At 33.9% G+C, this 23,433-nt stretch overlaps 1 protein-coding gene across 1 annotated transcript; it reads left to right on the top strand.

Moving 5' to 3' along the window:
• Positions 1-834: 834 nt before the first annotated feature.
• LOC131622997 (GDSL esterase/lipase At1g28610-like) lies at positions 835-22,067 on the top strand (the record flags this gene model as incomplete). The annotated part of the gene is made up of 5 exons (XM_058894001.1): positions 835-1,096; positions 1,183-1,413; positions 4,552-4,700; positions 20,785-21,058; positions 21,773-22,067. Coding segments are annotated over 5 exons (1,194 nt in total), but the record flags the coding sequence as incomplete, so codon positions are not given.
• Positions 22,068-23,433: the final 1,366 nt, after the last annotated feature.

Below are 23,433 nucleotides of genomic sequence, written 5' to 3'. Positions count from 1 at the left end.
GCATTAACCAAGTTTTTACACACCATTAACCAAGTTTGATGATTGCTAAACATTATTTTTAATACCTGGATATTGCATTAACCAACTTCATTACTGCATTGATCAGGTTTTTGCACTGCATTAACCAAATTTGGTGACTACTGTAAAGTACTGTTCATGGGTGTAAGAATAGCATTACTCAAATTTGGTTAATGCACTGTAAAAACTTGGTTAATGCATTAATGAAGTTGGTTAATGCAACATCCATGTATTAAAAATAATTTTTAGCAGTCACCATACTTGGTTAATGTAGTGTAAAAACTTGGGTAATGCAATAATGAAGTTGGCTAATGCAACATTCAAGTATTAAAAATATTTTTTAGCAGTCATTAAACTTGGTTAATGCAGTGTAACAACTTGGTTAATGCAATAATGAAGTTGGTTAATGCACGTCCGTACATGAACAATGTTGTTCGTTATTTAAAAAAAATTATAAATATTATTATTTTATTTTAAAAAATATTGTTCACCGTATAAATACGGTGAACAGTGTTTGGTGTAAGTATTTGTGTATAAATATGGTGTAAGAATATCATTTACTCATGCATACACTCTTTATTTCCATACTCTTTAACATCCTTTTTTAATAGTATACTCTTTAACATCCTACAAGCCTTAAAACGAGAGAGTCACTGTTTTATTTTAATTCAGTGTGTTTTTGCTTTAAGAAAGAGAATGAGTGGGTATTAATAGAGAGTTTATGCACAAAATAGGGATGTCCATGAATCATTTGCTTATTATAATACAAATGAAATGAAGAGATGAAGTATACGGTAATGTTCTTTCACATTTCTCATAGGAACTGGTTCTAAACAACGAAGAAGCACAATGAAGTTATTATTGCTATTTCTTATGATCATGGCTTCAACAACGTTAGTCATGGCGACATGTCCCTCTTATTCTTCCATCTTCAGCTTCGGTGATTCCGTCACCGACACCGGCAACAGGAAACTGATCTCCTCTACCAATATATGCTCCCCACCTCCCTACGGCCAAACATACTTTCATCATCCAACTGGTCGTTGTTCCGATGGACGCCTCATCATTGATTTCATAGGTATGCATCCATGCATGCATGCATGCATGCTTGTTTATGTGTGTGTCACTTTCTGTTGCATAGTTAACCATTGTTTCCATTTGCAGCGGAGTCATTGGGGATTCCAATGGTGAAACCGTATTTGGAAATTAAGAATGGTGTATTGAAAAATAATCCAGCAAAGGAAGGAGCGAATTTTGCGGTTGTGGGAGCAACAGCGTTAGACGATAGTTTCTTTAAAGAGAGAGGTGCTTATGATCATCCTCACAGTTATTCATTATCGATTCAGTTGAATTGGTTCAAGGACCTTCTCTCTACTCTTTGCAATTCTTCAGAAAGTAAGTTTTCCATTGTATTTTTCACCATTTCTCAATACACATATGATCATGTGGGTATGAGCTATACAAAGTTGTTTTCTAATTCATCTTAGGGATATTTCTAAAACAAGATAAAATTAATTTAAAATAAGTGTATTCGAAATGCTCCTTAAATCGATCTAAAGATTTAATTCCCACTTGATATAAAGATTATTATATAAAAGGCTAACACATAACAAGTTGAATCATTATTTATTTTTGAATAGCAAAATCAATCCTCTTTGAATATTTTACTAGGTTTTGAGAGGAATATTTCTATGGACACAATCCAACCCAAGATAATTACATCAAAATTGGACGAGTGCCCAATGAGTGTGTTGCAGGCTGTCCAAGCAAATACTGACCCTAGGTGTAACTTCGTCGTCGTATTGGCCATGTGCTTCATCCTAGTAGCATTACCTATAAATTCAATAGAGGGGTTGCATGGTGTGCATAGATTCAGTCAAGGAAGGGATAATATTTGCCTCTTAACGATAATAGGAAAGAGCTCTATCTTCATACCCCATGCCTTCATCCGAAAAAAGAGGGATCAGTTCTCTTGGCCTCTAATCCAGATCTAAGGTATCCCCTAAATATACCCCAAGAGAGGGAAGTGATAAAAAAGGGTCTCCAATCTCTCATTACAAAACCAAATACAGAGTATCTTACAACCCTACATGATTTATTCCTAAACATAGGCAAATACCTTAAACCTTCAGACATCCTTATACAACAAGGGGTTGTCCATCATTGTACATTTTAGAAAATACAATTTGCATCCACCGTGGGTCCTTTGTAAAAATGATATGGCTCACCTTTGTAATCGATGATCAACTCACTGCCCGCCTCCTCAATCCACTCCAATATGGTGAATAGGTAAGCAACGATGTTAGCCAACAAAATCTCCAACAGTGATCATGAGGCCATAGAAAAGATTTGTGCCACTATTGACCACTTACATCGCCACAACTAGACTTCGGAGGATAATTTCCTTAATTTCCACCAGCACCAACAAGAGACAAATCCCATTGAGGAGATAAATTTTTTAGATCCCTAACCTCTTTCTGACGAGATTCTCGGCCCCCGTATAGAAAGCTTCAAGCCGCCTTCACTCGTAAAATTTGACGTTAGAAGCGATCCCTAGGAGCATGCCCCATCCATTAACATGCAGATATAGATCATCAGAGCCTCAAACTCTTTAGAGTGAAAACTATTCTTTAACACATTCAAGGACGCTGCAATGAGGTGGTATAGGAATCTTCCACGATTATCGATCACTATCTATATAGACCTTGTAAAGAAGTTGATCCGCCAAATTTCGACGAGCAGATATGAGAGTTTAAGTTTGGAGAAGATGGTCGCTTTTCTCTAAGAAGAGAATGTGTGATAATATGTTTTGAAAATGACATAAATTGTCCTTTTATAGATCCAAAAGGCTAGGTCAAATATGTAATGATGAATTCCCTTAGGCACACCAACAGTTGCTTGAGTCTCACTAAGTCTTTGAAGTGTGCAGGGTCCTAAGTTGTTTTGCCTTCCAAAGCCAACCCCATAACTGAAAGCATTTAATGATGCACTTGCCACTATCGATGATGCTTGAGAGACTTGCTCTAAGTTTAGCTTGAAAGACTCGGTCCAATATTGGCTTCAAGAACTCGTCCAAACTTAGCTTAAGGGACCCCTCGATATTGAGGGACTCACCCCAAGATTAGCTTGTGGGAGTCGCCCAAATTCTATTTGAGAAAATCATACCAGACGCCTAGTGGAAGAACTTTCTAAGGCCCCATGGTAGAGGCTGGAGCCGTATTCCTTAATCACTTTGCCCTTTTCAAGACCTCGTTCTTGAAGGATTGTAGACTATGGTAATTTTAGTAGCCCATAGGAGGACTATTTCAAGGGACACAAGGCAAGGCAATTACTTCAATATTGGGGAATCAGCATACGAGTATGATGTAGGCTTCCTAAACAAATACTTACTCTAGGCGCCCACACCTAGTCATCATATTGGGCTTAGGCTTAATCTCCCCAGTCTAGTCGTTCTCCGTACTAATTCAACTAAAGGGATACGTGAAGTGCATAGATTCATCAATGGATGGGTAATAACTACCTCTCGTTAATCGGAAAACCAGAGTTCAATCTTCCCATTCCACTTCCTTCATCCAAAAGAAGAGGAACTGCTCCTCTAAGCCTTTGATCCTCTCTAAAGGAATCCCCTATATATACCCTAATGGGGGAAGGAAAAGTGGACTCTAATCTTTTACGATAAAACTAGATACAAAGCTTCTCACAAGTGTACAAGAGCTACCCTTAAACACAACCATATATTCTAAACCCTCAAATAACCCTACACAATAAGGGATTGTTCAGTATTGTAATTTTTAACAAGTACACTCTTAAAACTACATTCATTGGCCTAGGAGACCCAACATTGTTATGCGTGAGACTTCAAACTCTCTATAAAATATCCATTTCCTCTAGTTCTAGAAAATCAAAAGTGTCAAAGGCAAATGATATGAAAGCATGTTTATTGTTGAAACATACTTTCTCATGTTGGCTCAAGTGTTGATCTCAACTATTATTGGTTAGTGAAAAAATTTATATGCGCCTCTTTCTTCAGAGATACTCCAACCCGCTGAAATATATAAAAAAAATACACCCCTAACAAAGTCATGTTAGTATTTGAAGCTTGGAAGCTCCCTACAATAAACCATGTTTTCCCTAAATGTATCTAAGCAAGCCTAGCGGAAAACATGGAAAACCTCATCAATAGGAAGTAAGGGAACCATAAGGTGATATTTAATGATATTACAATACTCTATTGAGGAATATGTTGGCCTAGTACATCAATAGGAATAACAAGGAGAAAATCTTGATCATGTGCCGCTAGTAAACAACCAAACACATTTTTGTCTTATGGTCATGTCAAACTTTACATCCATGTTATTAAACTTCTTAACTTTGACATTATATACAAACCTAAGCCTAAATTTATTTTAATCAAAATAAAATTATGCTAGCTTACGCGTTCAAAATCATCTTAACAATCAACAGAAAAATATGAATCAACACAATAATTAAGTTACTTTAGTTAAATTGTTGTATTAAACTCCAATTTTGTAGGTTGCCATGAAGTTCTTAAAAACTCATTGTTTCTTGTGGGAGAGATTGGAGGAAACGACTTCAATTATCCCTTATTTAAACGAAGGAGCATAGAAGAGGTTAAAGAATACATACCACATATAATAAAATCAATAGTTTCATCAATCAAAGTAAGATATTTCTTTTTCAAATGCTATTATTGTCTTGTATGATTAAGGATATGAGAAAAGTTAAGTTCTTCATTAATTTAAAACGAATGTACATTGCAGCTTATGTAACAAGTTATAGTGTCTATGTTAACTATGTTGCAACCTAAGTAAACAAGAATAGCCTCTCAATAACCATAACTAACTTTAACTTCCAAACTACTTAACTAACAAGTTAGTGATTATACTTATAAATAACTTATGAATACATGAATAGAGGCTAAGTACAAACTATTATTGAAATTATGAAATATCCCCCACAAGTTGGAGGATGAGTGTTGATAATCTCCAACTTAGATAATAGAATATGGAATGGTTGCACTAGAATTGATTTTGTGAATAAATATGCTAGTTGGTCGTTTGAAGGGACATAAAAAGTTTAAACACACCAGCCTTCAATTTCTCTCAGAAAATATGGCAATCAACCTCTAAAATTTTGTTGTTTCATTAAAGGGATTGGATGTAATGCAAATGATGTTGAGTTTGTAACAATAAAGGATTTATGGTTTGGAGCAAGAAAGTTGGATATTTTGAAAGAGATAAAGTAGCCATTGTATTTCACAAGTTGATGCAGAAATAACTCAATAATTAGCCTCAAATGATGATCTAGAAACAATTATTTATTTCTTTGTGTTCCATGAAATTAGTGACTTTGCGAAGGAAGAAACATTGTCCTGATATGGACCTTCCTGTTTCTGCACAACCTAGGAATCCAATAATTTGTAGTGGTGAATCTCTTGGAAAAAAGAAGCCTCGAGAAGGACATCATTATAGATATCTTAGTGTTCTAGTGGCAACTTTTTAATGTTTGATGGTGGTATTTGTAAGGAATTAGCATAACTATTGTGTTATGAATGTGAGTTCGGGTCTTGTGGTTGTTAGTCAGAGTAGTCTTTCAATGAGGCACCTATATGCAAAAATGTATGTAAATGCAGGGCTTGTTTTATTCAGTAATTTTTTGGTTGGTTATGAAAGAGTTTTTATTGGGTTTGATCCAAGTAATATTGCACCTGATATCAAATATAGGTAATATTTTCTTTAACATGGAGTGATTCCCTGTTTAGGATGAGCCACTCCGAGACCTAAGAAATATTTCAACTAGCCTAGATTCTTGATTTGGAAAATGTGATGGAGAACTAGTTTGATGTTTTCAAACTCACCCAAGGAATTTCATGCAAATATGATATTATAATATAAACTAAAAGAAAAATGAAAGGGAACAATGCTTAGTTGAATGGTCATGCAAAAATCCTCTTGCAAATCCTCTATGTAAAAAGACAAGGAATTGTTAGAGTTAGCTTGACAAAATTTATGTACAAGGAGTAATGATGTGAGCTTTTAATAACATTTTTTCTAGCATGCTTAAGGCCATATAATGATTTGTTGATATTACACTCTTTATTAAGTTTAAAGGGAACAATGCTTGGTTGAATGGTCATGCAAAAATCTTCTTGCATATCCTCTATGTAAAAAGACACTTTTTTACACCCAATAGATGGATGAACAAATGATCGATGGCTGTTAGAGCAATCACAAGTCTGACTTTGGTCATTTTTCCACTGGTGAGTATGTGGAAAAGTAGTCTATCCCCTAAATATGGTTTTAGCTCTTTTCCACTAATTAGGATTCGAATATTTCTAGTGAGTCATCAACATAAACTTTGATTTGTATATCAATGTTCAACCAATTGGTTTAATGTTGGGTGGTGAGTCAAAAAATCCCCATGTACATGTTCTTTTAAGAGCCGATAACTTAGCTTACATTGCTTGGTTACAACACTTAAACTTGTTTGCCTTAACATATTTCATTGGTTCATGAAGTGGGTTGATGGACATGAAAAAATGATTCTATGAAGGAGACAAATTTGAATAAGACGTATAATTTGAAAGAGAATAATTAGTACTCGAGGATGGTAGATATAGTATATCCGTAAATGAATTGGAGATGTGGTATTTGAGATATGGTGGAGGATGTTTGTTACTTGTTGATTTTTTAATGGTAGGGATTGGATTTAATTGTCCAGTAGTGTCATGGTTGGACTATTTAATTGTAGCAGGTAGATCAGCAATGATAAGTGTATGATCACCATGTTCAATAATGGTAGGTTCAGGATAAATGTTGGAATTTTGTGTTTATAAGGATTGAGAAGTATTAAAGTGTTGTTCATGTATGGTATTTTGTGGTATATGTCCAGGAATTTGTGTAATTGGTTGATATGAGTTATGTGTGTTTGGATAAGATGAGTCATGTGTTAGGTATATGTTTTAATTGCTGGTTGAATACGTCCTAAGTGTGTGGTTATGCTTATGAATATATGCGCGTCTAGATATGAAAACCTCCTTAGAGTGAAGGTAAAAAAGGAAACATCCTTTGAAAACCACCTTGTAGCTCAAGAAAACAACTTTTCTATCTCTGCCTTCTAATTTTGTTTGGTGTGATTGAAGGGTAGATGCATAAAGCAAGGATCCACAATTCTTAAATAATTTAGGTTAGGTTATTTTTTAATTAAGAGGGTATAAGGAGATTTTTTTGAAGTATTTGTGTTGTAATTCTATTTATTAGAAAAACAACATGATTTAGAGCATACGACAATAATGTTTTAGTAGTTTATATTGATATAAGAGGTCCCTACATATATTTAAGACGTGTAGATGATTCCTAGCCACCCTATCATGTTTTTTGAATTTCCCCCAAGGATTGAGAGTTAGAAACGATTCTTTCAGTTTCATGAAGGAACCACAAATAATGAGATGATCGTGGTGGTGATCTTCAATGGTGGCTCCGATCTCCTTTACGGTGGAGTGGGGTGTACTTGCATGGTTAGCACTCCTATGTCCAACTCAGCTCAAGATTTAAGATGAGTATAGTGAAATTAGAGATAAGAGATTTTGTACGTTCTCATAGTGTGTGCACTACTTTTATATGTTAGATCAAGTAGAGTAGGAGTTTGATGGTTTGGGTCTTGGACGATTAGGCCTTTGGTCGGTCCAAGATAATTTCCCCTAAGGCTTAGTGGGGCACTGAAAGAGTCAGGGTAAGCGTTAAGTATCATTGATTGGCCTTTGTGTGGTACTCTGGTGTGAATAGAACTGAAACAATTGGGATCAGTTTTGAAAATTAATAAGGAACAAGCACATTTAATACGGTCCCATTGATTAAACGGTTCGTCATCCATTCCTAGAACATGTGGTGACGTGACCAGCTAGGGTGTGGCGCAACTCATAGGGTGCTTGAGTGCATTGAGTTTAGCGCAGTTCCATGAGTGGAAACATAGTTGTTGATCTTGTAGTCTCTGTTTATGGTTTGTCTTGATCTTTTAGCTCATGCTGCTTATAAATATAATGAGTTGTATATTTGGAAGTTTTTCACAATATTTTAGCTTTCAAGTTTCAGTTACTCTTTTAGAGAAACATTTTCATTCCTTTTTTTCAAGAACACCATAATAAGTGATTCATAATCTTTGCGTAAAGCTTTTTCCTTATCATTCCTTCTACTTCAGCAACCTAATTTAACAAGGTACCCTTTAAACTCGAGCTTTTTCGTCGTCATTTCCTTCTTTTAGTGTGGATGAGTGATAACACCGTAAATTTAGTGAGTGATTATGAATTGGAAACTTCATATGGGTCTTCCCATGGTTCCTCTTATCTCTTCACTAATAGTGGCTACGCAAGGTCGAAAATCATGTCGATATATGTCGACTCTGGGACATAAGGGATGTCTAACATTTCGTTAGGGGAATATAAATCTTCTTTTGGGTCTTTAGACACCCTTATATCAAATGTTGACGGAAAAATAAATCATGTTGAGGCTTTCATCATCCTTCTATCTTGTTAAAAGAGGAGGCTTTCATGTAGTTCTTTAGATGACTTTATATTTTTGTTATATGAGTGCTTGTTCACAAGAGTAGGGATCAGACTATGTTTTTTTGAGTTTGAGTTAGTCGCCCTAAAACATTTAAAGTTGTTACTTCTTGGCTTCATCCGACATCTTGGGCGTACATAAGGGTCTTCTAAATATGTGATGAGCATCAGTCCTATAAGCCTTATGTAAATTTACTCTTTGATCTTTTCCTTCTGAGGCGTATCGGTTGCTCGTTTACTTTCAATAGGCTTACTAGTGGTTTGACCCATTCACTCTCAATCGGGGTGATTTAATGGGATGGTTTTTATTGGTGAAATCCATCTCCTGTATAGCTCACTCAATTTTATTCTATCTCCCCATTGAGTCTCCTCACTTCTTCCGATTTTAAAATTTAAATATTAGTCCAAACTTCACTTTAACAGGTCTACTTACTCCTATTGTACCCTACCGGGTTCTCTTTCTCGAAGGAGGAAATGCAATATGGTTTTAGGGGCTTGACTATGAGGAAGGTTTCAGCCCTGATAAGGTGTCCCCTATTGAGGCGAAGAAGAGGCGAATCGATACTCTCTCTATCTTGAGTGTAATAACTCCTAAAGAAAGTGAGTGGTATGAGACAAGTGCTCCATGATTCCCTTCAAAAGACTATGCTGGCCGTTCTCAGGGTCCGAGCGCGAGTTCTTGAGCATGCAAGGAAGTTTTTCCTGATGCAATAACTTCTAATGAGGTGTTGGATCCATTCAAGTCCGCTTCTGGGGTGAGTCAGGGAGGTGGTCCCGATGCCTCAACTTCAAATGCTTTGGCTTGTTTTTCCCTTTTCTTTGTATTGTTTATTTCTTGCAATTTTTTCCTAGTTTTTGTGCCTTGAGCATAATAATTTTGATATTTAATGGAATAATTTACCTTAATGTCTTGAGCATGGTTTGATTTTTGGGCCTTGTGCTGACCTTTTCTTTATCAATATTGCCGCCGTTTACGAATTATTGTAACTACGAGGCTTATCCTTTAAAATCTTTATTCACTTTAAAATTTAGGCCAGACAACTAGTCTTCATCCAAGGTGATGGAATATTTGTAATGGGCGTGAACTCCTTTACAACTTTGCTTTATAAAGAAAACATTGCATTTGATATGGATGAAGCGACATATATTCCCCTGGGAATTTATTTATTCTTTTGCAACTCAATGCATTAAATGATGTCGGCTACCATTTTTAGTTGTTATATTTTCCCGCTTTATCTAGTGTTACTCGTAATAGTGTATTGCCTTGAGTATATATATATATATATATATATATATATATATATATATATATATATATATATATATATATATATCGCACTTGGCGATTTTTTTGCGCTTTCTAGGCGATGCCTGTGATCATTGAAGTTGAGATCATGTAATCGTATTTTGAATTGAGCTCTAGGCCACAATGGACTATTCCCTAGCCAAGGGTAGAATCCCCGTCCTTGAGGCTTGGCTCGGATTGAGGTGGGCGTCTCCAGGCTCCACCGTCTACGCCCTTGAACTGGATAGGTTTATAGGGGGTGAGTCATTTATACAAAAGTGCGTTTAATAGGCCTCAAATACGAGGTATGATTTGAGTGATATCAGAATCGTAGAAATGTGTTAAGTCTATATCAGATACGTAGTTCGACCCGAAGTGTGTTTAAGTCATATCGGAAGCGCATAAATGTGTTAACTCAAACCTAAACCTGGATCCAATATCCTTTCTTCTGCTCCTTGGTGGAGTTCTTGTTAGAACGGATATCTGAGATTCGATAAACCATAATAGAAAATGGTGATTAACCAAATCGACCAAGGTGGATCTCAGTGTTCACTTTTAAGTGTTCCTTTATTCTGAGATCTAGAGAGGCTATGAATGATGAAGACGAAAGTTAACTGAAAGATGATAATAGATTTGTTGAAAATGGAAGAATTATGATCCGATTGTCTTTTGAATCGATGATCTATGGTGGTCTCAAACTGGAAAATTAGAAACTAGATATGAAATCGTGGAAATTATAGGAATCAAAAGTTGTTTCCCATAGACGGTGTCATTGTTCCGTTCAGGAATTATCAATTATTGTTTCAACTTCACGAAGGAAGTAGAAATGAAGAGATAATGATGATCTTGGTCTTAAATGGTGGCTCTAATCTCCTTTACAACGACGCAAAATAGACCTACATGGTTAAAAATCCAACGCCCAAGTCAAATCGAGATTCAAGAAGAGTATAGTGAAGTTGGAGATCAAAGATTTTATACCTTCTCTTTGTGTAAATTAATTTTATATGTTAGGTTCAGTAGATTGGAGTTTTAATAGATTGGGCTTTGGTCGATTAGGCCTTTGACAAGTCCATAACACTTACAATACCTCATGAAGTTTTCCCATTCTTTGAAAGACCAAAATGATGAGAGGTATGTGTGGTGAGTTGATTAGAGCTTGAACTAATTTATGATTAGCTTAAGGTACCAATATACTTGTTAAAACATACATACAAAATAGTCACATTTCTCCCGAGTTAGAACAAGAACAATAGGATCTTGATTACTTGTGTCAAGCATTGTAGTTAACTTGAGAATCTTGTATAGTACTACTAGATGCATTAGAATATTATTTAGGTCTGTTTACTACTTAAGGATGACCATTTTTTTATAATAAAACTCAATCATGTGGCTATATCTATTACAATGAGTGCAATATCTTGAATTATTCTTGCCATTACCTTTTTTATTGAAAGCGCTATCTAGACCATAATTCATATTTTCATCATAATAAATTTCTAGAATATTGAATCCATAAATTACATGTGTAGGAGAAGTATTGCTTTATTCTTGTGCAACTAAATAATAAACTTTATTTATGAACGATAATGATTCCATAAAAAATATCCAACTCTTTACAACCGAAAATTGCTCATTCATACTAGTTAGAAACTGAATTACTTGGTCCTAAAAAAATTAGTTTCTTATAGATATCATTGCTTAACACGTGAAAAGTTGAGAGGGAAGGTTCAAAGAAACACAATAAAAGAGGGGGAGGATTTGAATTGGGTTTCAAGATTAAAACTATTTCCCACATAAGATCATAAACAACAAAACTTATGACAAGAATAAAGACACAAGAAATTTTATCCTGGTTCGATGTTAACGAAGCTACCTCCATTCCACCCGCCAAGGTAATTTTTCCTTCTTGATAAGGTCTTAATCCACTAATAAAAACTTGATTAAAACCTCAATGACAACCTGTCAAAGACTTCTTGAGAATCCTGATTATACCCTAGTTTCTCAAGGAATTAAATCAGAATTACAACAAGGATTTGTGTTTACAAATTTGCTTCTTAAAAAGCTTATACACATAATGAAACACAAACCTTTACACTTTGTAAAATATACAATGAAAATTTCAAAATTTAGTGAAGAAGGTTTTCTCTCTCAAAGATATTTCTTGCTTTTCCTCTTTAATTTTCTCTTGTTTTCACGCTTATGATTTTCTTTCTTTTCAAACTTCACATTCTTATTTATAAATTTTCAAGACCTCTTTATATAGATGGTGAATAGATCTGTTGGAGGGTGGAATAGGAAAATCCTTAATAATCATAGCTGTTATGAACACGTTTGCAACAAGGTGTGAGGATGGGATGAGTGGAATTATCGTCGGTATGATAGTACAAATCATTTCTTGAATTTCAAGGTGATGGAAAAGATATCAGCATATTTGTCCTTTTATGGAACATTCGAATTTTCCGCTTTTAAAGTTGTTCAATTTTCAGGAATATTTTTGCAATCATTCTTCTAGTCACTGGCTTCATATAAAAGGATAATTGAAGCTAAATCAGAGTTCGGAGTTTGTCTTCAAAAGTTGAAGAGAGTGAGACTTCAAGTCTATGGAGTTCAGAACTTCAGAACTTGTATTCGTTTCTCCCCATTTGTCATCCATCAAAAAGAGTAAAGTTAAAGTAGAAAAACTAGTAAAATTTCATTGATTAAGAAAAAGTAGTACAAGAGATGTAAAAAAAACACAAATCCTAGAGAGGAGACACTAGAGACAAGAAGGGAAAAATTGGATCCCAGAGGGTCCTACTTCAAAAGCAAACTTCCTCTTCCATTTCCGCTCCATGCTCTCAAGACCTACAAACTTCATGCCCTATAAAGTTTCAAGAGCTATAGTTAGACCCGCCTTCTGAACCTTTTTAACTATCTCTTCTTGTTGAGACAATTCAGAGAGAACTTTTCCAAAAGGAATGAAGAAAAACTTGCCCTTGCGAGAGGTCATGATTTTAGAATACGTATAGTTAAAAATAGTAAGAGGAAGATTAACTTTCACCTTTGATACACATAGGTTCAAAAATTGTTTGTCATCCAGAGACAGCTAGTCAATTTCTAGTTCCCTTGGCAGAAAGTTCGTGACAACCAGCTGGTGACATAGCTTGGGCAGAGGTTTGAGACTTGATGCACTAGAAATATTTCCGCTGATTCCAAATATTTGTCCAAGAAAAAGGGTGAAAAAAGGATTTTCGATCTTGTATTTCTTAATATTAGCACTATCTTCTTCATAATTAATAGCTTGAGCAACAAGTGAGGGAGTGATGATAATAAGAGTTCCCATGACAACATATCTTATCTCATGATTATCCTCGTCCAAGAAGTGAACAAAAGCATTAGCTAGAAATCTTTAACCAGATTATGGAATACTGGTCCATAAAGTATGACAAAATAGTTTTCCCATTTTTTGACCGGTAAGAGTTCTCTAGAAATCATTGCTTAGTTCTATTAACTCTTAAAAGTTAACAACCTTTTCATTGATGTTGAACAGTTTGCTATCATCGCTTTTAGAGGTTTTGAGAGGAGAGGAAAAAGCCATTTGAGAAGAAGTAAAACAAATAAAGATGGAGTTTTTCTTTCAGAGAAGTGTTAAAGACTTAAATGATGTTGTGGACATAAAAGAGAGAACGCATGGTTTGAAAAGAGAAAAGAGGAAGTTTAAAGGGTTTTAGACGAGAGAGAGAGAGAGAGAGAGAGAGAGAGAGAGAGAGAGAGAGAGAGAGAGAGAATTGACAAATGAAATATTGAAACATAACAAATAAAAAAATGAAATGTGAAGGGTTTAAGAGAAAATCATTTCAGTATATGAAAATACGCAAGCATTAATGAAATTGGGGGCGAAAAGAATGATTGTGAATCTTTATCCAGGAAAATGTCAAATCCCAAGAGATCGCTCTAACATTTTGACTATTACACGTAGGACATATGTCTTACTTAAGAGTAACAAAACTTTTGCATGACCTTTAATTTGTCTTAGAGTCTAGAAGGAAGAAAGTTCCTTTATAAAATGGTGTTTGATTTCAATATGTTTTTCCCTTGAGTGTAAAATAAGATTCTTGGCTAAGCAACTAGTAGAAGTATTATCACAAAGAACAAGAATGTCACCCTTATTAATTTGATATTCTTCTAGAATTTTCATCTAGAGGATATAAATGTTGCATCCAGATGCTGATATATACCAAGAAACTGACAGCTTCCACTGGTGCTCTTTCACTCTAGTCTATTTCCAGCATAGTCTGAGTCATAATATTCTACTAACTTTTATTCTTTATATTTTATATACATCAAGCCAAGCTTAGTAGTACGTTTTAGATATCTAAAAATTCGCTTAACAACTGTTAAGTGAGATTCTCTGGGATCTGATTGGAATATAGCACATAAGCATACACTAAACAAAATATCATGCCTAGAAGTAGTCAATTATAGGATAAAATCAATCATACCTCTATATAATTTTTGTTATACCTTTTTACCTCCTTCATCCTTTTCCAGAATGCACGTTGGATGCATGGGAGTCTTAGCAAGTTTGCATTCTGCCATGTCAAACTTTTTCAAAAGCTCTTTAGCATACTTGCTCTGATGAATGTATGTTCCTTCTGAACTTTGGTTGATTTGAATCCTCTGAAAGAACTTCAATTCTCCCATCAGACTTATTTCAAATTCTTCTTGCATAGACTTAGAAAATTCCTTGTAAACAATGGCACTAGCAAAACCAAAAATGATGTCATCAACATAAATCTGGACAATTAAAAATCATTTTTTGTATGACTTACAAAAACATTTGTGTAAACTTTCCCTCTAATAAAAATATTTTCAAAAAAAATTCTTAGTCTTTCATACCATGCTCTAGGAGCTTTTTCCAGACCATACAAAGATTTTATTTATTTATAAACAAAATCTTGATTTTTGTGATTTTTAAAACCAGGAGGTTGATGAACATAAACTTCCTCTGTAATGTAACCATTCGAAAATGCACTCTTAACATCAATTTGTTATAAAATGATGTTATGATTTACAACAAAAAAGATTAAAAAACGAATAGATTCTAACCTGGCCACTTGTGCAAAGGTCTCTATATAGTCAATTCCTTCTTGTTGACTATAGTCCTGAGCAACTAGTTTGGCTTTGTTCCTTACCACTTCTCTATGCTCATTCAACTTGTTTCTGAACACCCACTTGGTTCCAATGACATGTTTTCCTTTTGGTCTTGGTACCAGATCCCATACGTCATTTTTGGAAATTGATTCAATTCTTCTTGCATGGTCAATATCCATTTAGAGTCTAGAAGCGCTTCATTAATGAAAGATGGTTCTACAATAGACATCGGACCCATAAGTGTTACTTTATCTTGTGTGAATGATGATATGGTTCTGATAGGTTCAACTTTGTCACCCATAATCAATTCCTTTAAATGTGAGGATCTTTGCCTATGCTTCTTCAGAGGTGTTGGGGTGTCAACAACTTCTGGTTGATCATGTCCATAATCTTTAACTTTAGGATTCTTTTCTTTAGAGTCTGAGTATATAATCGCTAGATCTACAAAAAAATTTGAACTAGCTTTGACTTTTCAGGGTCAAGCTTATCATGAAACTTAACATGAATTGGTTCCTCAATAATTTGTGCTTCAATGTTGTACTCTCTATATTATTTTTAGCGTTTTGAGTATCCTAACATGATACACTTTTGTGCCTTAGAATCAAACTTGTTAAGGGTATCTTTTATATTAAGCATAAAACAGACACAACAAAAAGTATGAAAGTATGAAATGTTAGGCATTATGTTCTTTCACAATTTATAGAGAGTCTTGTTCAGAATGGTTCTTATGGAGATCATGTTCTGAATATAACGCGCAATATTTAGTGCCTCTACCTAGAAGTGTTTTGTAATATTAGTCTCATTGATCATGGTTTTGGCTATTTCTTTTAGAGTACGTTTTTTCCCTTCTACAACTCCATTATGTTGAGGAATTATAGGGCAAGAGAAATCATAAGAAATGCCATTTTCATTAAAACTTTTTTCAAAATTCTTGTTTTCAAATTCCCCACCATGATCACTTCTAACTTTAATAATTTTAAAAAATCTTTTTCATTTTGCACTTGGGAGCAGAAGGCAGAAAACACAAAATGAGACTCGTCCTTGTGTTTTAAGAAATATGCCCATGTCCATCTGCTATAGTCATCAATGATAATTAGTCCATACTTCAGAATATAGGCTTTTTTCACAGGCCCAAATAAATTAGTGTGAAAAAGCTCCAGAGGCCTAGAGGTTGAAACAACATTTTTAGCTCTAAAAGAAGTTTTTCAAAACTTGCCTTTCTAGTATGCCTCACAAAGAGCATCTGAAGCACACTTCATATTTGGAAGGCCTCTAGCTAAGTTCATCTTGTTTAGCTTTGAGATTTTTCTCACGCTAACATAGCCTAACCGTCTATGCCAAATCCATTGCTCTTTGTTTGTAGACACGAGACATTTAACATTTTGATTTTCTAAATCTGAAAGTATAATTTTGTAAATGTTGTATTTCCTCTTGCCATTAAAGAGTACAAAGCCATCCTTTTGACTAACAGCCTTGCAAGGAATTTGATTAAAGATGATATCATAACCATTATCACTTAATTGACTTATTGACAAAAGATTATGCATTAATCCTTAAAATAATAGATCATTTTTAATAGAAGGGAGATAGCCATTACCAATATTTCCAGAGCCAATTATCTTACCCTTCTGATTGCCTCTGAAACCTACAAAGCCTCCATGTTTAAGTTTCAGAACTCGGAACAAATGCTTTCTTCCCATCATGTGACGTGAGCACCCATAGTCCAGGTACCATGATTAGTATCTTAACTTGGCTTCTAAGGATGTATGTAACATAGACTATTTTGTCTTTAGGTACCCATATCTTCCTGGGTTCTTTTTTGTTAGGTTTCCCAGAGGTTTTTTCAATCCAGGGTTTTTGTGCAGCATAATCATTATGTGTGTGCCCATAAGTGAAATGAGCGTATAGAGATTTTGCTTTTATCAAAAAAAAATTGGTTTAGGATCAAGCATTTTGTTTCTTGGTGTAATATAACAAATACCTTTACTCCAATTTCTATTTACTCCGTAGATTATGGAATCCATCATGCTTCTATCTATGTTTCGTGCAAGAAATTTTTGAAAAGACAAGTCATATTTGGAAATGACAGGTTCAAAGTTTATAGGAACTTCTGAAAGAATTTCTTTTTTAAGTTCTATACTCTTTCTTTTTAAGGCAGAGTATTCTTTTTCAAGAATGAAAACCTTTTATTTCAGATCATATATTTCTTTCAGTTTCTCACTATGGACTTCAGAGTCGGCTACATGAATTTGTTTTTATATTCTTGTATCTTTTTTGAAGTCTTTGAATCTTTTCAATAATTTCAATTAAAGATGATTCAATTCCAGAGCGAGTTAAATGAGAGAATACCTCTTCAATGTCTGAATCTGATTCTGATTTAGAGTTACATGCTTCTGTACTTGCCATCAGAACCATATTTGCTTGCTCTTTTCTTCAGAGTCGTCTTTTGAAGAGTCAGATTCGTCCCACATTGTCATCAAAACCTTCTTCTTTGGCTTTTCGTTGGCGAGTTTAGGACACTAATTCTTGTAATGGCCAGACTTTTTGCATTTATAACAAATAACTTATTTGTCATCTCCAAATTTCTTCTGCTTAGAGGTTGACTTAAAACATCCACTTGTTCTCATGTAGCTTATGAACTTATTTTGTCTTTGCTTCTAGATTTGGTTAACTCTTCTGGACAGTAGAGACACCTCGCCGTCTCCGTCATAATCTTCTTTAGATTCTTCTTCTTCTTCAACTTGAAGAGCTCTAGTCTTTTCAGACTTTCCTTTGGACTTCAAAGCCACTGAATTTCCTTTCTTCTGAGGCTCACCCTCTTCCAGATACTAGAGTTTGAAACCACATACTAGAGTTTGAAACCTTGAAAACATATTTGTCCTTTTAGGGAACATTTGATTTTGCCACTTTTTAAGTTGTACTATTTTCAGGAGTATTCTTTCAATCATTCGTCTAATCATTGGCTTCATATAAAAGGATATTTGAAGCTTAATCAGAGTTCAGAGCATGTCTTTACAACTTGGAGAGACTAAGACTTCAAAGTCTAAAGAGTTCAGAGTCCTGAGGCTTCAAAGGGGTTTCACAAGCTTGAAATACCAAATTCTTTCTCAGAGACAATCTGAATAGATTCTTGCAGAGGTATAGACTTGATAATCCATATGCTTGACTTCATTTAAACGTGCCTTTGTTTCTTCCTTTGGTTCAAAATGCGTCTGTAGTTCATAGTCTTCTATCTTCAAATTTTGCTTAGGTCAGACTTCAAATATTCTTTGTACAGAGCCTGATGCGTTTATACTTGACTTCTTTAGAGTCAAAATCTGTTTTCGTTGACCTGCGCACTTAACAAATTAGTTAGAGTACAAAGTTGTTTTCTATACATATCATGCTTTGTTGTCATCAAAACTCAAGGATAGTTGTAGATTCAAACTTGTTCCAACAAAGAGCAAGTACACGGTGGAATTGGTCGGTAGGCATTTATCTCATCCAAATAGTCTTCATTTCAATGAAGTACTCAAGATAAATTTTTTATCCTTATTTGAGAGTATTAAATTAGAATTTAAGTGTTGATACATGAACACAATCAACGTTGGAAAATCTTTCTTTAAGATCATTTCACATGTCTATTGAATTTTCATGAAAATTATTGTTTGAGCTATAGAGCCAAAAACAAAACTTATGAGGCAAGAATGTACCAAATAATTACATCTCTCCCATGTTTCTCAATTAAGATCTTCAAAATATGATAGTTACATGGATCCGTCAATGATTGGTTACTTGATCTTGGATCCTAGAGCTCTGCACATGAACCTACTCCAAGTTACATAATTGTTTCTATTGAGATTTTGTGTGATAGTTACACAATTTGGACCATTGCTTGGATGAATGTGGAATACTAAATCATTTTCTGGATGGAAAATTAGTAATTGAGATGCTCTAGATGCCATTGTTGATTGGAAAAAACTCAATAAGATAAATATGAATAAATCTGCAACTAACAAGTTATTATAGAAAAAGCAAGTTAATTGGCATTGGTATTAACTATCACAAAAGCAAGTTAATTGGCATTAATTCCAATTTCTAATTTTTGGAGGCGGTTTCTCATTTTCTTTCGTGTAAAGTCGAAGATAGTAACTTCTATTTTCTCGGTATTCCTATTAGGTTCAATCCTAGGAAAGAAGCCACATGGTATCCTCTTTTGTCTAAATTGAAGAACCGGTTGGAGGGGTGGACAAACCGCTATTTGAATTTGGGTGGAAGAATATCTCTTTTAAAGTCCGTTCTTAGTTCCTTGTCCATTTTTTTGATGTCGGTTTACAAATTGCCAAGAAAGGCTGCTTAGAGGATTAATAGCATTCAAAGTAAATTTTTATGGGGTGGAGTAGAAGAAAGAAGAAGAATTCATTGGATAAAATGGGAGAATGTCACTCTTCCTTTGAATAAAGGGGGGATAGGAGTCAAAAATATCGTTTTGTTCAACATGGCTCTTCTTAACAAATGGAGATGGCGGATTTTTAAAGGGGCAAATTCATTGTGGCATAAAGTGTTGCATGTTCGTTATGGAGATTTGTCTTTAAAAATATGCGGTGGAGGAGAGGAAAACAAAGTTTCCCCGAGATGCTCCTTTTGGTGGAAAGATTTAATCAAGACTATTCCTCCGTTTTCTTTTGATCCTATTGTTGCTCATTGTAGATTCTCGGTTCATAATGGTTCTTCTACCCCATTTTGGGAGGCCAAGTGGTTGGAGGGGAGTACTTTGAAAGAGGATTTCCCTAATTTATACAAAATCTCATGTCTTAAAAAAGTTTCCGTGGCGGCCATGGGTGGTTGGGAGGATGGAGAGTGGAAATGGGGAGATTTTGGTTTATGTGATATTGGAGCGGAAGATTTTATTTTGGGGGAGGAAGTGGTGGCGTTGAAAGGGCGGGTGGAAGAGTTTAGAGGTTGGTTAGAAGGAAAGGATAATGTAGTGTGGGAAAATAACTTGAATTCGGACTTTTCGGTGGCGTCTTGTTATAATTTTTTTGATAATCTTCGCATTCCGTTCGGTCCCTCCAATAGGCATGATGTAGCTTTTGGGTTATTGTGGAAGTTGGAGGTCCCGATGAAGATCATGGCTTTCGGTTGGAGACTTTTTCATAATAGGCTACCGATGAAGGACTCGTTAGTGCGTCGAGGTATTTCTTTTCCTTTTGATGATTTAAAGTGTTCTTTTTGTGGATATTGTGAGGAAAGTTGTTGTCATTTATTTTTTAGTTGTTTGGTGGTTAAAAAGATTTGGAGTGAGATTGCTTTTTGGGTTGGTAAAGAGGATAGAGTAGACAAAGAGTGTATGTCGAATTTTATGGATTGACACTCATTTTTTTATAGCAAAAAGGTGAAGGAGAGGAAATTAGGAGTAGTTTGGTTGGCTATCACTTGGAGTTTATGGTTAATTAGGAATGGTTGTAGTTTCCGGAAGGAAGATTGGAATGTGAATAATACCGTTTGGAATATTAAGCATTTGGTTTGGAAATGGTCGTTTTGTGGGAAAAGTACACACCCCAATTACTCTTTCTACGAGTTTTGCAAGGAGCCCTTGTACTTTTTATCGTAGTAGCAATTGGTTTGTAATCTTTTCTTTTTTGTCGGGTTTATTCCCGTGTGTGTAATCGGGTTGGAGAACCCTTAATTCTCTCTTATATTAAAATCTTGCTTACACAAAAAAACAAAAATTCTATTTGACTTTCAATTTTTTCTAAGAATACAAAATTTATATTTTATGTTTTTACAGGAGTTGATTGATCTAGGGGCAAGCACACTCTTAATCCCTGGGATGTTTCCAAAGGGATGCAATTCAGTCTATTTATCCATTTATGAAACCAAAGATATGAACCAATATGACTCATTTGGTTGCTTGAAATGGTTAAACGAATTTTGTGAGTCTTATAACCAGAAGCTCCAATATGAGATATTCAACCTTGGCAAAATTCATCCTCATGCTAAACTCATATATGCTGATTATTACAAAGCAGCATTATCATTATATCAAAATCAATCAAAATTTGGTAAGCAAATCCTCTCTTCTTCTAAAATAAATTTTAGATAAAATAATTATTTTGGTCTCTTAATTATATTTTTGAGTTCAGATTGATTTTTTAATTTCTTTTTTGTGTTACCTTGATCCCTTAACTTTCAAAATGTTTTATTTTAGTCATTTTTATCTAATTAGCGATGAAAAAAATTTGAAATCGTTCGTCAAATCCGTCTCTAATTAGATAAAAATGACTAAAATAAAATGTTTTAAAAGTTAAAAAGGACTAAGATGACACGGAAAATAATTAAAGGACCAATATGAACTTAAGGATATATAGGACCAAAACAAATATTTTAACTTCTTTAATTTATAAATATACCACTTCTTTAATTTAATATTTTTAAAGTTATAAATATACCACTTATTTAATTTATTATTTTTTTCTCCTTTTCTAATCATTTAATTTTTATTGTTAACTTCTTTTTTTAATATGCTAATTTTTTCTAGTTTATAAAAAATTGTTAATATAATAACACAGATTAACATCTTAGTCTCATATACTCATCATAAATTTTTCTAGTTTGAAGTTATACTTTAATAATATTTATTAGAACACACATTTTCCTTTATATTTTTATAGTTATAAATTAATGTTGTTTAATACTATTTACAATTATATAAATGATGATTGTTATGGGGAAGGATTCACTTAATTTCACAAAATTTTAACTTGATATTAATGCAGGTTTTATAGGTCTCAAAACCTGTTGCGGGAAGGGAGGTCGATATAATCTAAGTGTGAATCAAACTTGTGGCATGCCAAGTGTGAATGCATGTGATGATACTTCTAAATATATTTCGTGGGATGGTCTTCATTTGACAGAGGCTGCATATAGATTGATGGCTGATGGTGTCATTAAGGGGTCCTATACTCTCCCCAAATTTAGTATCTTCCCCTCCAAGAAACCCACTGAAAAGCATAGCTTTAAAAAACGGTCGCTGCCGCGTCACGGTCGCATATAGGCTTTTACAATTTTGGTTGCTGGTACGTATGTCGCAATATTGATTGCGATCATCGCAGTTTTAATTAGTCTTAATTTATTCTTCAATAAAAATAATAATAATAACAGTATCAATATCAATATTTGTCAAAACTGTTTTGTCGTGGTCGTTTTCGTCGTGGCGGATTGTTTTTAAAAACTTGTGGCGGATTGTTTTTAAAAACTTGCTTAAGAGTATGGACACACTCTTCTTCTTAGTTATTGGGAAACATTAGCTACTTTTTTTTTTCTTTTCCGAATCTCTTATTTTATTTAGCACTTCAATTATATTTAGATTTCAAATTACCTTCCCAATGAAAACAAAGCATTCACCTCTACTTCATTGTTTAATTGTGAAAGACTTTAACAATATGAACTTGCATATATATTCAAGTTTTGCTTTTCTGGTATATGGTGCAACAGTCTTATAAATTTAAAAATATATATTTTTATAAATTATTTTTATTGCGAATTTTTCAAAAAAAGAGTAAAAATTATTTAAACTTATTTCCTTAAAAGTTAAAAGAATATTTTTGAATTTTAGTAATTTGAATATTTATCATTAAATATTTTAACATAATAAAAAAATTACATAGTTTTTAAAATAAACATATTTTAAAAATGGGAAATGCTAACGAGTGCCCCAGGGGCACTGGTTAAGGATTTAAAAAGGCATGTTTAGCTTATTAAAGACTTGTATTCAATGTAATGAAAATGGAAATAATTGACTTTTCTAAGAAATAAAAGGTATGTTTTCTTAAAACTACTTGTATTCAATGCATTGTAAAGTAAAATATTTTATTTATTTATAGAATATTTTTTATATTTGGAATCCTTAACCAGTGCCCCTGGGGCACTCGTTAGCATGACCCTTTAAAAATTATTTTTATGAAAAACTTTCAAAATATATTTAAATTTAAATAACTTTAAAATTTTGATACATTAAAAATCATAACAAAATAATAAAGTTTTCCAAATAAATATATTAATATATAAAATCATCAAGTATGGTAAATAAAGTATTTGTTTCCATAAACTTTAGATTGAAATTGGTTCCCATATATCAAAATGTAACCGTTAAATTTTTTATTTAGCATGATAAGTCTATAATGATGAGGAGTATATGTGGTGAGTTGATTGAAGCTTGAACCATTTTATGATTAGCTGAAGGTACCAAAGTTGTTTCTCAAGGCAAGCATACAGCATGGTCATATTTCTCCTGAGTTAGAACAAAAACAATAGGATCTTAATGATTTGAGTCAAGCATGGTATTTGAATTTTGAGAATCTTGTATAGTACTCAATGGTGATGCCATATCTATTACAATGAGTGTAATATCATGAATTATTCTTGCCATTATCTTCAT

This window comes from Vicia villosa, linkage group LG1 (genome assembly GCF_029867415.1).
Source record: "Vicia villosa cultivar HV-30 ecotype Madison, WI linkage group LG1, Vvil1.0, whole genome shotgun sequence".
In the NCBI taxonomy this organism is placed as follows: domain Eukaryota; kingdom Viridiplantae; phylum Streptophyta; class Magnoliopsida; order Fabales; family Fabaceae; genus Vicia; species Vicia villosa.
Note: the sequence above shows the minus strand (reverse complement) of the source record. Positions and strands in the feature narration are given on the sequence as shown.